At 32.3% G+C, this 17,223-nt stretch overlaps 1 protein-coding gene across 1 annotated transcript in view; it reads left to right on the top strand.

Annotated features, from left to right (window-relative positions):
- Positions 1-17,223, top strand: part of LOC149807887 (otoferlin-like) — a 480,268-nt gene that overhangs the window by 361,874 nt on the left and 101,171 nt on the right. Inside the window, exon 36 of the mRNA XM_089962251.1 lies at positions 154-281. Within this exon, the coding sequence (XP_089818377.1) occupies positions 154-281 (128 nt within the window). The remainder of the gene's footprint in view (positions 1-153; positions 282-17,223) is intronic.

Here is a 17,223-nt window from a genome sequence, read left to right on the forward strand (position 1 = left end):
ACCATTAGAGTACGCTGTACATGAGTAAATATATTTCAAATTTCATATTCACTTTTACTGCACAAGCTCTGGAAACTATCTTCAAAATGTTTATTGATGAATCCATGCATATTTGTTTCATACTAAGTAATTAATTTATTTTTTACTAATTAGGCAAATGACTTGCATCCAGCTGATATTAACGGTAAAGCCGATCCCTACTTGGTGATTCGCTTGGGAGGGACCACGATCAATGACAAAGAGAATTACATCTCAAAACAGCTCAACCCAGTTTTTGGAAAGTAAGTACCATAACTTTACATGGAAAGTATGTACCATAATGTCTTTACATGGAAAGTATGTACCGTAATATGTCTTTACATGGAAAGTACAAACCATAATATGTCTTGACATGGAAAGTAAGTACCATAATATGTCTTTACATGGAAAGTAAGTACCATAATATGTCTTTACATGGAAAGTATGTACCATAATATGTCTTTACATGAAAAGTATGTACCATAATATGTCTTTACATGGAAAGTATGTACCATAATATGTCTTTACATGGAAAGTATGTACCATAATATGTCTTTACATGGAAAGTATGTACCATAATATGTCTTTACATGGAAAGTGCAAACCATAATATGTCTTTACATGGAAAGTAAGTACCATAATATGTCTTTACATGGAAAGTATGTACCATAATATGTTGTGACATGAAAAGGAAGTACCATAATATGTCTTGACAGTTCAATTGTGTAGTCACATACTATTGTTCAATTTTCAGAGCTGTGCCAAGTTCAGAGATATTCATTATCTTGTCCTTGGACCTGTGGTTTTCAAACTTTGACCTGCAGTTTCCCATTTACTGGACTTATGGGGCGGGGGTAGAAATATGGTTCTAGACATTAACTTTAATATTTGTGCAAAAATTCTGGTGTATTTGTGACATCACTGTGAGAACAGATGTGCTTTTATTGTTTTGTTGCTGATGTCGTAAGTCTGTAATTCCATCAATAGTAGGTAATACCCATTGCTAATATGTAATACCCATTACTAATAGGTAATACCAATTGCTAATAGGTAATACTTATCATTAATAGGTAATATCCATCTCTAATATTTAATACATTGCTAATAGGTAATACCAATACTGTTCAGTAATACCCATCATTAATAGGTAATATCCATCACTAATAGGTAATAGCAATCACTAATAGGTAATATCCATCACTAATAGATAATAGCAATCACTAATAGGTAATAGCAATCATTAATAGGTAATAGCAATCACTAATAGGTAATAGCAATCATTAATAGGTAATATCCATCACTAATAGGTAATAGCAATCACTAATAGGTAATAGCAATCACTAATAGGTAATAGCAATCATTAATAGGTAATAGCAATCACTAATAGGTAATAGCAATCATTAATAGGTAATATCCATCACTAATAGGTAATAGCAATCACTAATAGGTAATAGCAATCACTAATAGGTAATAGCAATCATTAATAGGTAATAGCAATCACTAATAGGTAATATCCATCACTAATAGGTAATATCCATCACTAATAGGTAATAGCAATCACTAATAGGTAATAGCAATCACTAATAGGTAATAGCAATCACTAATAGGTAATATCCATCATTAATAGGTAATATCCATCACTAATAGGTAATAGCAATCACTAATAGGTAATAGCAATCACTAATAGGTAATATCCATCACTAATAGGTAATAGCAATCACTAATAGGTAATACTCATTGCCAGTAGGTAATACCCTTCACTAATAGGTAATACCCTTCACTAATGGTATTACCCATCACTGATAGGTAATACCCATTACTAATGGTAATACCCTTCACTAATGGTAATACTCATCACTAATAGGTAATACCCTTCACTAATAGGTAATACCCTTCACTAATGGTATTACCATTACTAATAGGTATTACCCTTCACTAATAGGTAATACCTTTACTAATGGTAATATCCTTCACTAATAGGTAATACCCTTCACTAATAGGTAATACCCATCACTAATGGTAATACCCTTCACTAATGGTAATACCCTTCACTACTGATAATACCCTTCACTAATGGTGTTACCCATCACTAATAGGTAATACCCATCACTACTGGTAATACCCTTCACTAATGGTGTTACCCATCACTAATAGGTAATACCCATCACTACTGGTAATACCCTTCACTAATGGTGTTACCCATCACTAATAGGTAATACCCATCACTAATGGTAATATCCTTCACTAATGGTAATATGCATCACTAATAGGTAATACCCTTCACTAATAGGTAATACCCTGCACTAATGGTATTACCATTACTAATAGGTAATACCCTTCACTAATAGGTAATACCCTCCACTAATAGGTAATACCCTTTGCTAGCAGGTAATACCCATTGTTAATAATTCTCATGATCTATACTAGAATTGAAAATTTAGGGGGCATATCCCCACTCCATTGGAAAGTGGGAGAGAATTTTCAAAATGTAGGCAGGATTTAACACAGTAATGGTAGTAGGGATTGTAAATATCATGCATGATTTTCACTCGGTTGGGGGATTTTTAGAACATTTTTTTAAAATGGACATGAATCCCGCACCTGCTCATTTTGAATAAACTCTAGCTATAAGTTCAAATTTTTAATAGACTGGCTATTAGATAAAAAGTTGAATAGACTGTCAAATTTTGAATAGAATTTGGTTACAAGTTAAAATTTTGAATAGACTGTCTATAAGTTAAAATTTTGAATAGACTGTCTATAAGTTCAAATTTTGATTAGACTGGCTATAAGTTCAAATTTGAATAGACTGGCTATAAGTTCGCATTTTGAATAGACTGTCTATAAGTTCAAATTTTGATTAGACTGGCTATAAGTTCAAATTTGAATAGACTGGCTATAAGTTCGCATTTTGAATAGACTGTCTATAAGTTCAAATTTTGATTAGACTGGCTATAAGTTCATATTTTGATTAGACTGGCTATAAGTTCAAATTTGAATAGACTGGCTATAAGTTTGCATTTTGAATAGACTGGCCATATGTTCAGATATTTCTACATTGAAAATGTTGGTTGTCTGCAGTGGGATCATAAAAGACTAATCAAGTCCTTGTCCATTTCTTATATTTTTGAAGATTGGCTTTGGGAGAGGATCAAAAGACTACTTTTCCTTTCTGCTCCCAATAGCTTTGAACCAAACTGTGGGGTTGTTGACTTAAACGGGCACAAATAATATAAAAAATTGAACAACAATTTTATGGGACTATAGTTATTATCAGATTAGATATAAAACAGGCCACTGTAATATCGCCTATGTCCCAAATAAAAAAAATCATGTCGCAGAAATTAAAGAACAATTTCAAGAGACTGCAGTAGGGCATAAATTATTCTGCAGTTCTATCTGAATTTTGATGATGTGACAAGGATAAAGACCAAAGTTTTCCCATTCATTCATCAAACAGAATTCATTTTCTTCCTGCTCAGAGTTTTGCACTTTTGCTCAGGGTTAAAAGTTTGAAGGGAGTGAAGGTATTCACCAGATTTTCCCCTTTTGATAATCTCAGTTACTAAAAAATGAATGTGTATGTCTTAAGGAGAATGAAAAGAACCTGCAATTGTATGGTTATTTTTATGTCTGAATGATATGGGTGGTTTGGGGTTTGAGAGTAAGCAGCAAGGCCTTTACTTCTGATGTGCATCTGTCAGAAAATTTCTATCCTTGCATGGCCATTTTGATTTCTGAACTTCCAATGTACATTATAAAAAATAAATCAGTAACTTAATTTATATATATATATATATATATATATATATATATATATATATATATATATATATATATATATATGTCATAATAGTAATGCCTACACTGTGAAAATGTATGCCTGTATATTAAGAACAGGCCAAATTAGTGTGATTTATGTTATTTCAAGTTCATTTCATGAGCACACAGAAGCAGTCATTTTCGTAAGTTGTTCCTTCAGATGTCACATGACTTTAGTGGTATAAAAGCCAATCCAATAAGATGAAAGTTGTAGACTTTGCCTTGCACTTTGCCTTCTTTTAGCAGTGCCCCTAAAATACAGGAGCAGAACCTAATTATAGCTCTGTCCAACTGATAATGAAGGTACTGTAAATTCAGATCACTGTGACCTACTTTTGAATCAGATCAGAATGTGACTTTTGGAAGAAGATCATAATACTGCACATCAAAAAACAAATGTCATCACAATATTGAAATTCTTGCTGTCATTGTTTAACATTTTAAAAGGGAGTAGTATTGCAGCCAAACAGAATTGAAAAGTCCAAAGTATGTCATAAAATACGACATAATAATGCACACAGGAGATTTTCATTTACACAATCCTCTTAAGGAATTAAGTACATATTGCCGTATAATGATATGAATGTCAGTTTAAACTTTGAACAAATTATTTTGTTGGACTTTGGACGTGGATTTTTCATTCAGTTGTGTGATTACTGGATTGTAGACAATGGCTGTGGAAGATTTTGGGCATCTAGGGAGGTTATTTCATTTCACAGTTAGAAAACTGTTTGAAAAACATGCACAAGTAATTTTCACTTACCTTGTAAAATATCTCTCTCAAGGGAGGACAAATCACTTATCTTAATCAAAGTGAAAACATTCTATAGAATCCTTATAGTTTTAGTGCATTTCTGAATCATATGAGTGAGCAGTGTGATTGTTTCTAATAAATTCTATTCCATCGAAGGAATAAAGCATTTATAAGCTCTACTGTTTCATATTACATAACATGTACATTGACAAAAGTATCAAATATCCACATAACCATTAGTCACAAAGCCACATTTGATGTCTGTGCATTGGGGTATGCAAGAATGTCTGATTTACCATTTAAGAATCATAAAATATTTACACACTTCTGGTTTTGTTATTTGATTATGGCAAAATGCCGTTTCTAGTTGTTGTAATAATTGCATATTTGGATGATGAATTCTGTTTGCATTGTCATGGTACTTCAGTTCTATTCATGATAATTTGTCATCACATTGTTTGGCCCAGTTGTAGAAAAAAAACCTGCACATTCAAACATGAATAATTAATGTTGTTAAAAATTATTTTCTGATTGTGAGATAAGGAAACATTTTTCATTTTCTTCAATAAAAACTTGGACAGAGTAAGATTGACAGAATTCATTCACTTTGAGTAAAAGGACCAATGTACAAAAACATCTGATAGAAATTGAGTACCGTTTATACCAGAAGATTAGTGTCACAGATTTTTAAAAGAAATGGATCATTGATAGCATTATTATTATTATTATTATTATTATTATTATTATATACATTATATATATATAAAGTGGAAAAGTTTAATGAATTGTGATGAGAACATTTGATTTTCTAATTGGGGTGTGTGTTTTTGTACAAAGCTGGACTTAAAACCTTGCTATTTGATTAAATATATGGTGGATGAATTCTACAGAAATTAACTTTAAGTTAGAGACTTCCACATTTCAGTAGAGAACCAAGCATTATGATTTTCAAGATTCTGCGACATTCATATTTTATGATCTTAATTATTGCAGTGTATTTGTGACATACAGTTTTTGACAAATGTTTTGTTCACTTTGTTCACTTGCTTAATTCACAAAAAAAATCATACTTTCTAATAATTTCAAATGGTATTAAAAAAGAGCAAGCATAAAAATAATTTTTACACTGCATTGAAAATAGGCATCAGTTAGAATAGTGAAAGATGAGACATTCTAAAAATGTCATCTAAGTATGATGTATATATTTCTTAAAATTTGATATGCCAAAATTACTTTATGAGCGACAATAATTAAAATAAGTCCAAATACTCAATAAAAAATTCAAATAAGGATGTGATCTGTCATACATTTCATGACTATGCCATCTAAAGAGCACTTAGATTTTATCAACATATCAAATACAAATTGTTCATTGTCTATTGATTAGAACTAAGAAAAAGAAGGCTTTTATGGGTGGGCCCATGTTTTGGGTGACATTGTTTTCAAGTATTGTTTTGGGTTACATCAATATGACTAATTAATCCTTGAAAGAATTCCAACAAGGTTGGTTGCTATTGCATCTTGGGTAAAAAATATTTCATTATGGATGTTAAGTATGTGACATTTCAATTCTGTTCTTCTAGTCACTGAGAATAATTGTTTTTCGAAGCAGACGGCAATTTTTAGTCACACATCAAATCCACAGAGCCAATATTTTTTTCATCTCTTAAAAACATGATTTTTATTTATACACACTTGCAGAGGAACATCATATGTCAGTTACCATTTATGTATTTTGTTTTTTCATGTTATCAAAAATGAAAAAATATTCAGCCAATAATGACTCACAAATGGCCATATTTGATACGAAAATGAAATCTTATATTACCTTTCAGCCACAGCACTCCCTTGGTATAGGGTCCCTCATTATCACAAATACCTTGTTATAGTGCAGGTTTGGCCATGGATCCATTATATTATGTAGTTGTAAAATTATACATATAATGTACTTCATTATAAGGTGTGAGCAAATGGTATCTCATTGGTAGGGTGTCAGATTCCTAAATCCAAGAGTCTCAGGTTCAGTACCCACCCAGGCCAGCCAGGGCCAACTGCACTATTGTGTGCTTTTAAAAGGCACTTATCTACCATTTTATATACAGCTAATAATGTTTTTAAAGTGCCATGAAACCCATGAAAATGAATACTGTAATGTCTTCTATTTGCATTAATGTTTTTGTTTTTTTAAATCTTTGGTAAATCAGTTCCCTAAACATTGTTTTTATCAGCATCAATTTTTTCACTTTAGAAGATGGAATTCCAAATGGTAGTTACATAAGGTCTTATATTTGCAAGGCATCTCTCTAAGTCCTAACGGTTTTATGTAAAATTTTGTATAGCATATCCCAAAGGTCTGATAGTTTTGTCTCGTATTTCCAAGGCATCTCTCCAAGTCCTGGAGGTTTTATATCATATTTCCAAGGCATATCCCCAAGGCCTTGCAGTCTTGTCTCATATTTCCAAGGCATATCCCCAAGGCCTGGATGTTTTGTATCCTATTTCCAACCCATCATTCCAAGGCCTGTGGGGTTTTTGTTTTATTTATATTGTCTTTGTATTACACCTCCATTATTTACAACAGTTAAGCAAATAACTTGAGCTAGACAAATTAAATTTAGTGGCTTAATTGTATATAGATGACCTTAAGGTAAAGAAATGAAAATTGATTGGCTATTTTGAACTTATGTGTAGATTTCCTGATTAGATTTTCATACTGTTTAGTCAGATTTTCATTTTGTTTCTATGCTTGAACATCTCCGATATAAATATATTTTTATTCACTGAGCGAAAACACTTGTGGTAGACAGATGTAATTTAAACTTGAGATAGACAAATGAAATATAGAAGGCTTTTTTATACTTATAGGTAGATGACCATATAAGATTTACAGGTTTTTGTATCTATGTGTGTGTGTATGTATGTATGTATGTATGTATGCATGCATGCATGTATGTATGTATGTATGTATGTATGTATGTATGTATGTATGTATGTATGCATGCATGCATGTATGTATCTATGTATATGCATGCAGAGTTCTTCCCCTTGCAGATAATGTTCAAAACAACCCAGTAGATTTAGAACAAATGATGCATAAATTTCAATAGTATTTTTATAAGAATAGCAAACTAATTTATGTTAAGGTTTGTAATTAAAGATTTAAATATAAACTGAAGAAAAATATACAAGAACAATAAAACAAGTAATACTTCAAATTAATACAGAGTTGTATAATATAATTTTATTTACAAGATTAGCTTGTAGTTACCAGTGGTAGGGTGCTAGACTCCTATGTAGGAGAACAGGGTTTGATTCACAGATCTGGTCATGCCTGCTTCCATCTTGTGTCATTAGCCAAACACTAAAACTTTGTTTTGTGATATTAAAGACTTTTCTTACTGTTATTTTATCATTATTTTGGGCATTTCATATATTCAGTGCCATCAGTTATTCACAAATTTAGTGTAAAAAGTAATTTTTTTTTTTACTTTGTACCCTGTAATTTTTAAAAACAAAGCATTCTTTCCTCCTGAAGAACTTTAAAATTTGCTTTTGAAGAAACTTATGACCTTGAAAATAAAATCCTGATAAACTTAATAATTTATCCAAATTGATTAGAATGGTGGTGGGACTCAAACATGCGGCTTTCCTGTCATGTGCCCAGTGCATTAAATTCTCAGACACCACAGCTCCCTTGGGTGAAGATCTGAATGGTTTCCAAGTTATGACTTCAGAGACAAGACATGTGGAGGCAGGCAATAACAGACATACGTGTATATCTTGTGTCTTTACGTACATGATAGAGGGCCTCAAAGTAGATTAGTTTCTCATTTGTAACTAATTGAAAATAGTCTTTATTATTATTATTATTATTATTATTATTATTATTATTATCATATATACCTGTGTTCAAGAAATAAAAGATGAAATCACATGAACATTAATAAAAAATGTAGCGGCTATGTAATTTTACTTTCATCACTAGAGTTTCACTATGTGCACAAACATGGTTTCACAAGCTGACACACTTCAGCTACCCAGACAGACAATATCAGGGCTCTTGCCTACAGAATTTGGTTACCTTTGGACAAAATTAAACAACTACATTGTAATGTCACCCTAAGGGGGGGGGTAATTGGATTTGGCTGACATTATCTAGAGGATGACCTTCCTAGATTTTATAGCCCGGTGGGAGTGGATAGATAGAATATCAACAGAGAACTGAGCAGGACTATTGGGAAGAAATAATGCAACATGAGCCCCCTTAGACAAAAAAAATAACAACACTTAATCAAGAACAATTAATATGGGCAACTCCAATTCAACCTGGTCCCTTTTTCTTGTTTAACAAGGGAAGTACTATTCTTTTTAGGCTTCCTCAGAGCCCAACTGCTCTTCTCTCAGGAAATTTTAGACTAAAGAATTTTTTACCAATGTCATCACTTTAAATTCACATTACTTCTAAAGTGTACACCTTAATTTACTCTGACCAATCGCATGCAGCGGTTCCTAAATTTTCCCAAGATAATCATTTCTTTCATCAGATTTTGGACAGCTTAGAATCTCTGGACTATGTTATAGTTGTTAGCTCAAATGTTTACTTTCTCAGGACAGCGTTGTGATGCCCTGGTCAAATCTCAATGAGTCGTAGATGGTGGCGTTTCAAATTTAACACTGACATGGGGTGAAAAGAAGAACTTTCAAAGTGACCCTTCATAAAGACTTTTCTGGCTTAAATGTGATAAAGAGTTTTAATGCTCAATGCATTAAATTTTAAGGTTCAATACTTATTCAAAATTTGACACCTGACATGCATGATGTAGAAGAAATAAATTTGGTACGCTTATTTGCACCCATATGTAAATAATCTGATTAGACCTTCAGACTTTAACAGCAATTTCAGTTTTTTTCAAAATGTTTCATCTAGATTTTTGTTTTACGAAAGACTTTTGTTGCCTTGATTAAGCAAAATACACTTGAGGACGACATCTAAAATTTGTAATGCATGTTTGTATTGATATGTCAATAGCCTGAATAATTTTCACGCCTAAGTAGCAATTTTGCATATTTATTTTTCATTTTGACTTAGGCTTTGTGATCTGTGAAGTGGTGGAATACCTGGGGATAGATATTGTATAATTCTATAGTTTAAGAAGTTTTACTGAACAAAAGATTATTCCCCCCCCCCCCAATCACTGTTGTGAAACAATTCAGCAAAATATTTCTATTAATCGGTTCCACAAAGAAAATATTTTCCTCTTTTTTTTTTAATTACAGAAACTTAAGAATGTGTATCTGAATGGCATTTTTATTGCTGGCTACCAGTAGTCATGGAAAAAAGTACCGTTTAGTTTTATACATAATAGCATATTACTTACGCTTGTTAATTATGATATTCATGGAAGTTATAATAATGTGTCCAAACATTTATCCTGAATTTAACATTAATGCTGTATCATCAGCTAACCGACATTTTAAGTCATGCAGCATTATGCTGAAAGGCTTTATAATGAGGGATTACTGTACGATTTGATAGGATTTGTAATCATTCCCACATTCAAAGTGGGGAATCACAATATTAGAAGGTTTGATAATGAGGGATCACTGTACAAATTTATAGGATTTGTAACCATGCCCACATTACAGGTGGGGAAGTGGTAATACTGTGGGACTTGATAATGAGGGATCACTGTGCAATATGATAGAATTTGTAACCCTACACACATTATAGGTGGGGCAGTGGTATACTGGGTGATTTAAAAATGAGGGATCATGGTACAATTTTATAAGATCAATAATCATGCCTGCATTAAAAGTGGGCAATCAGTATATAATCAGGGGCTTGTTAAAAAGGGATTGCTGTACAATGTGATAACATCTGTAATCTTACCTGTATTGTATGTGGGAACCAGTATACTCAGGGGCTTGATAATGAGGGATCACTGTACAAATTTATAGGATTTGTAATCATTCCCACATTAAAAGTGGAGAATCACAATACTGGAAGGCTTGATAATGATGGATCACTGTACAATTTGATAAGATTTGTAATCATTCCCACATTAAAAGCGGGGAATCGGTATACTGGAAGGCTTAATAATGAGGGATCATCACAGGAAAATTCTATTGGACAATAACAACTGTATGAGACACATAAAACATCTACATATAGATACATGTAACAGTATTTTGTTGTTGCCTGATGTTAGCTATTTTACAAATCAACAAGCTAAGGCTTTATGTACATACTTTTTATAAAATACATCATAGTTTTTAATTTTTATTCTTCGGACAAATATTGTAGTTAATTTATATTACTCAGGAAATATACCAAACAGTGTTTTCTGACTAAAAATGGAATTGAAAATACTACAATCTAATTTACTTTAAACTTTGTCTCCTTTTTGCTAACATTTTTTATCAGCCTGTCTTACAGATTTGTAAATTACAGAATAGAGAATTTATGGATTTTCTGAAAATTAAGTGATTTCTGACTCCAAACTTTTTATGATGATTTTTAAAAAAAACCTGATGGGTGAAAGAAGAGAACATAACTGTATCATATTAGTTTGATTCTTTTGTTCTAAAATATCTTAAATAACTTTTTGTGCTGCAAAAGAAATATGTAAATATAATTATAAAAAAGGGAGAGATTTTCAAATCCTGAAAAAATATCAGTTATATTTGAGTTATGATCCTTACATCTATTTTCTCTAATTTTTCTAGTCATTTGAAAACATGGCTGACTTTAAATCTCAGCAGTTTTTGCAAGCATAAACCTTGTGTAAATTGGCAAGAACATTAAATTTCCAGATATTTTGGCAGTGTAGACTTGTATACAAGATAATAAAAATTATATTACAGTAGTAATTATTTCATAACAAAATTTATGTTTTATATATGTTATGTATCAAATTTGCAAAACTTTAATTATACCAGAGCATTATATATTGACTCATATCATAAATAATCTCTATATACTTGAAGCTAATTTTCCTGCTTTTTATTTGATATATTTGTCCTTCAATAATATTAATAATAATAATAATAATAATAATAATAATAATAATAATGATAATAATAATAATAATAATAATAATAATAATAATAATAATAATAATAATAATGATAACCTTTTCTCAGACCAAAGAGAAAAACCAGCTATTGCAGAAAAGATATGACCAAAATAATCATAAAACAATTTGCTTCAATGATCAATATAATTATTGATGAATTATGACAGCTTGCAAATTGAAACACTTCTGTCAAGACTTTGTTGTTGCTACTAGTGATTTTATTCCTAAATGAACACTGTTATTCACAAACAGTCCATCACAATCCATTGAAAATCAAAATCCATAACAGCCACTGTAATATGTATACATTTATAGATCTATATAGGTTTTTGGTGTATAAAAATTATTTACAAATCAACTTCATGAATGGGTATATGTATGAATTGTTTGGCAGGGTAAAGTTTATTAAATTAAATCATATTTCAAATATAAATTGATCACTTTAGATACAAGATAAAGAAAATTCATTTCTTGAGCTTTTTCTTTGTGCTGGTCCTACGCCATTCTTTTAGCGTCTTGAAGCAAAACAGTAGATTATGGAAAACCAACATGAGAGTACTAAGCTTTACAATAATTTATCAAGTCAAAAAACATTACTTAACATTTTACAATTATCATTTAAAAGCCTAAATATGGGCCATTCTTTACAACAATAAAGCATGACAGATTTATTCAGCAAAGCAGGTAGATAAATACCAGCCTTTAGATGGACCCCACAAGATCGGATAATGTTTTGTCAGTGCGGATCTTTGTTGCTAGATTAGTTTGCAAAAGCAATTGTTTGCAAGCGATGACCCACGGTATCTTTGTCTCAGAGATCGTTCACGATGGGGGACTCATTGTTTGGTTTGATGTGAGCCTTTTACAGCTGTGCAGTGGGATGACCTCAAAGGGTATTGACAAAGTATGTCTCATATCTCTGCACTATTTAATTGCTAATAGTCAGGAACGCCTTATCCAACGTAAAAATTGTCTATTTCATCCTGATAGCATTCCTTGATGTGACTTTGCTTTGTTTCAGCGTATTCCTGACGATTAGCTGATAAAATCATTTGAAAGTGAGAAAATTATGGGCAGAATATAAAGATATGTATCGCACAAGAAAATTTTATGAATGAATGCTGTTCATTTGGAAAGCAAATCTTTTCCATACCTCTTGTGAAATAAATAATCTGAAAAGGAAAAAAAATTGTCATATTTAGATTTTGAAAGATACACTACCGGTATCATTACTTTTTTACATGTTTTGTTTCTTTCTTTTATTCTGCCTATTAAATAGAAGAATTAAACACCATTTGTACATTTTGATTTCCTCCCAAATTAAAGAAATTATGAATCCAATTATCTTGTCTTCATTTTGTTTCACAAAGTTATATTTTAAATTTGAACCTACTTATTTACGTCAAGACTGAATGAAGTTAACTTCTCCAAAGGAAATTACAGCTTAATTGTTAGAGAAAGGAAGTAATTTAAGAAAGGCCGATTTTTGCATAGGAAGGAAGCAATTATCTTAAGAAAATCTACCTTAAGTGTTGGATCGAATGATTCTATTAGTTATTGATAAGAATAATTGGAAATGTATCTTTTTATGCTGCACATGATGTTCATAGTGGTGTTATTTGTATTCATTTTTCTTCAGTGCTTTTGAAAGTTGTTTGTTCTTTTACATGACTCTCTGAAAGGATTTGAAGAAAAAAATTAAGAAATAATATTTTTCCATACATGTGTCTTCCTTATTATAATTCATCAGGTAGATGGATATCTGTTGGTATAGCTTGGTACCTACCTATACAGTTCCTTGGAATATCATCATGGATAAATCTAGGATTCAGAGATATGTGTCCATTGGACCCTGAATATTTGTTAACTGGGCAGGACAGAGTTTTAGGAGCCAATAATTTCATTGTTTATGTTGGGGGGGTTTAAAAAATTGTTAATGCAAAAAATATGCTTTTCTGTTCTATAGTAATTTTACACTATGAAGCTTATAACATTTATTGAAAAGAAATCGGCATTAAATATAATTTTTTAATCTGAGGAGAATCTTTCTTTGTCATTATCTGCACATAACACTCTTCCAATAGTCAGGGAATGGATGACTCAACCATTTACAAGTGAGTCCCAGCAAAATCAGATGGCAATACTGGACTGCCTATTATAAAACAATAAAGTCTAATAGAGAGAAATCAGGAAGTTTCTCCAGTTTTTATAATGAAGGAAATTTACTTAGGGTGTTTTACTCTTGTATCAGCCAGTATGCTGTGGTCATTATAGTATTGCACTCTTGTGTCAGCAAGTATGCCATTGTCATTATGGTGTTGTTCTCTTATATCAGCCAGTATGCTGTGGTCTTTATGGTGTTGTTCTCTTATATCAGCCAGTATGCTGTGGTCTTTATGGTGTTGTACTCTTGTATCAGCCAGTATGCTGTGGTCTTTATGGTGTTGTACTCTTGTATCAGCCAGTATGCTGTGGTCATTATGGTGTTGTACTCTTGTATCAGCCAGTATGCTGTGGTCTTTATGGTGTTGTACTCTTGTATCAGCCAGTATGCTGTGGTCTTTATGGTGTTGTACTCTTATATCAGCCAGTATGCTGTGGTCTTTATGGTGTTGTACTCTTGTATCAGCCAGTATGCTGTGGTCTTTATGGTGTTGTACTCTTGTATCAGTCAGTATGCTGTGGTCATTATGGTGTTGTACTCTTGTATCAGCCAGTATGCTGTGGTCATTATGGTGTTGTACTCTTATATCAGCCAGTATGCTGTGGTCTTTATGGTGTTGTACTCTTGTATCAGCCAGTATGCTGTGGTCTTTATGGTGTTGTACTCTTGTATCAGCCAGTATGCTGTGGTCATTATGGTGTTGTACTCTTGTATCAGCCAGTATGCTTTTTATTGTTGTTGTTGTTGTGGGGTTTAACGCCATTTTTCAGCACACGATAGGCTATACATGGCGGCCAGTATTATTGGTGGAGGAAGAACCCGGGAAGACCCGAAAAGAGCCACCGACCCACGAGAAGCTACTGGCAAGCTTTCTCACATACCCACATTGGCTGAATCCAAGACTTGAACCGGCGCAGACAGAGGTGAGATGGCAGTGATCCGTAACGGAGAGCGCTTTAGACCACTCGGCCACTCGGGGCCCCCAGCCAGTATGCTGTGATCATTATAGTATTGCACTCTTGTATCAGCCAGTATGCTGTGATCATTATAGTATTGCACTCTTGTATCAGCCAGTATGCTGTGGTCTTTATGGTGTTGTACTATAGAATCAGCCAGTATGCTGTGGTCTTTATGGTGATGTACTCTTGTGTCAGCAAGTATGCTGTGGTCATTATGGTATTTGTTCATTTGTTCTATTGATTACTGATCTGCCAGTGTGTAATACAATGGTTGATTTGTTTACTGTGCAGTTGACTCGATTTTTAAATGAGTATATATGCTAAGTGCATGAAAAATATCAAAACTGTATTCAAATCAAACTATGGCTGATTAATCTAAAACATTTGACAATGAAAATTGACGTGACTTATATAGTGTGATGTCACCAATTCACTTATGGTCTATTTCTGATACATTAAACTGCCAACTCATTGTTGCCATCAAATTAATTTTGAACTGTTTAAGCTTCGAGTCACTTTCAACTGACTATCATCTTGTCTTATTTTGGGGATGGACTAAACAACAACACAGACAGAGAAAATACTGCTTTCACTGGTGGAGAGCTTACACATATGACAACATCTAATATATTGGGAAAGATATGAATTGCAATAAAGAAATTTAAAATTATTCTTTATAAAATTGCAAAAAAACAAAAACACCATAAATCCTGAATTTTCTACACATTTTATTGTTCATAAAGTCACTTTGTCACAAATACTGTTTTCTGTTAAGATTTATTTATTCACATGTTCTATTACAAATCCTGTAATTATCCTCTGGCCTTTGCTTCATCTTTCTTTTAGGGTGGCCATGTGTCCAATTAGTCCAAGGCACTCGCCTTTATAGGAGACTCGTTTCTCACCTGTGTTCATGTGGGGTTCAATTTTGGACTTGACCAATGTGGGTATCTGAGAAAGCTTACCAGTAGCTTACCATGGGTTGATGGTTTTTCTGCCAACAAATATACTGGATTCCATGTATAGCCTATATTGTGCCAAACAAATGGCATTAAACCTCACGTAACCAAACCAAAATCATCTTTCTTGGAAAGATTTTATAGTAATGAAACTAAAAGAAGTTTTACATCCTAATCACATTTTTTTTATGCACAGGTGTATTTTTTATGCACAGGTGTATTTTTTATGCACCTATTTATTGCAGTTGATATAAATCATTGTATAAAGCTGAATTCCCTTACTACCATCTACATTCACTTAGAAATGAAACTCGACTGCAAACATCATAGACACTACTCTAACTTCACAGAATATGCCAGCAGATCAGGTCTATGTTTTTTGTGAACTCTAACAAACTGCATAGACCCAGATCTACCAGCACATTTTGCAATGGCAGATCTGGGTCTATGCAACTTGCAGCTGGATCCGAATTATAGGTGAGTATATATGGTGTTTAATATCATTTTGGATTCATTTTATTTTGGGCCCATTGAGTCTGAAAGAAAAGACAAGAATGCCACAAGCCCATGCATATTTTCCATGCTTTTTAAATGCAATTGTTTGTGATTTTCTCCCTCAATGCAGAAAGGCAAAAGGTAGCTTTGTCATTGTCTACCTTTCAAAAGACAAGATAATATGCTATATCGGATTTCGAAGAGAAGGAAAAGTTTACAGCCTGTGGCGGCCTTTTTTGCCCCATGCTTGTCTGTCTTAACATGAAAATGACAAACATTTTTTTTTTGAGAATCCATTTCAGTGTAAGGTATTACACTCAAGCCCAAAATCATTTGTCCTTTATCTCTTAGTATGTTAGAAATAACTGACACATTTGTTAGTTTATTTGCTCAGAGTTATAATATGTTATCATGTTTGGCTAGAAATATAAACGAAATAAAGATAATCAGCTCAAAGATTCATTTTTCACAATATCTTATATTCTGTATTTAGAGTGGAATAAATCAATATTATACAGTTAACAATAGAGTAAACATACCAGTAGGGTGTGAACTAAAATAATTTAAACCAAATTTTGCATTCAATAATAATTTACGTATTCCTATCAGCAAAATCGTAGATGGTCATATTACATGTACAGTGAAAATAATTGATAATGAATAGATATCTTGATTGCAATGATTGCCTCTATCATTTTTTTCTATTTAAACCATTGAAAATACATCAGATCATACAGTTTTAATGAATATGATCCCTTGCCTTCATAAGATAAGAAATTTAATGGAAATTGGAACATGAAATAGAATGTGTAATATTTATATGTGATATTGCAATGTATGTCTTGATTTGTAATCCTGGATCAATATCACTTTCTACCTATAGGATCAAAGTCAAATATTACACAATCTACATTGTTTCATTGTCAAAAATAGATTCAATTTCAATAGGAATATATTTCCATAGATCCCATTTCCA

The sequence above is a fragment of the Sinohyriopsis cumingii genome, chromosome 1, assembly GCF_028554795.1.
Source record: "Sinohyriopsis cumingii isolate HCF-2022 chromosome 1, ASM2855479v2, whole genome shotgun sequence".
Lineage (NCBI taxonomy): Eukaryota > Metazoa > Mollusca > Bivalvia > Unionida > Unionidae > Sinohyriopsis > Sinohyriopsis cumingii.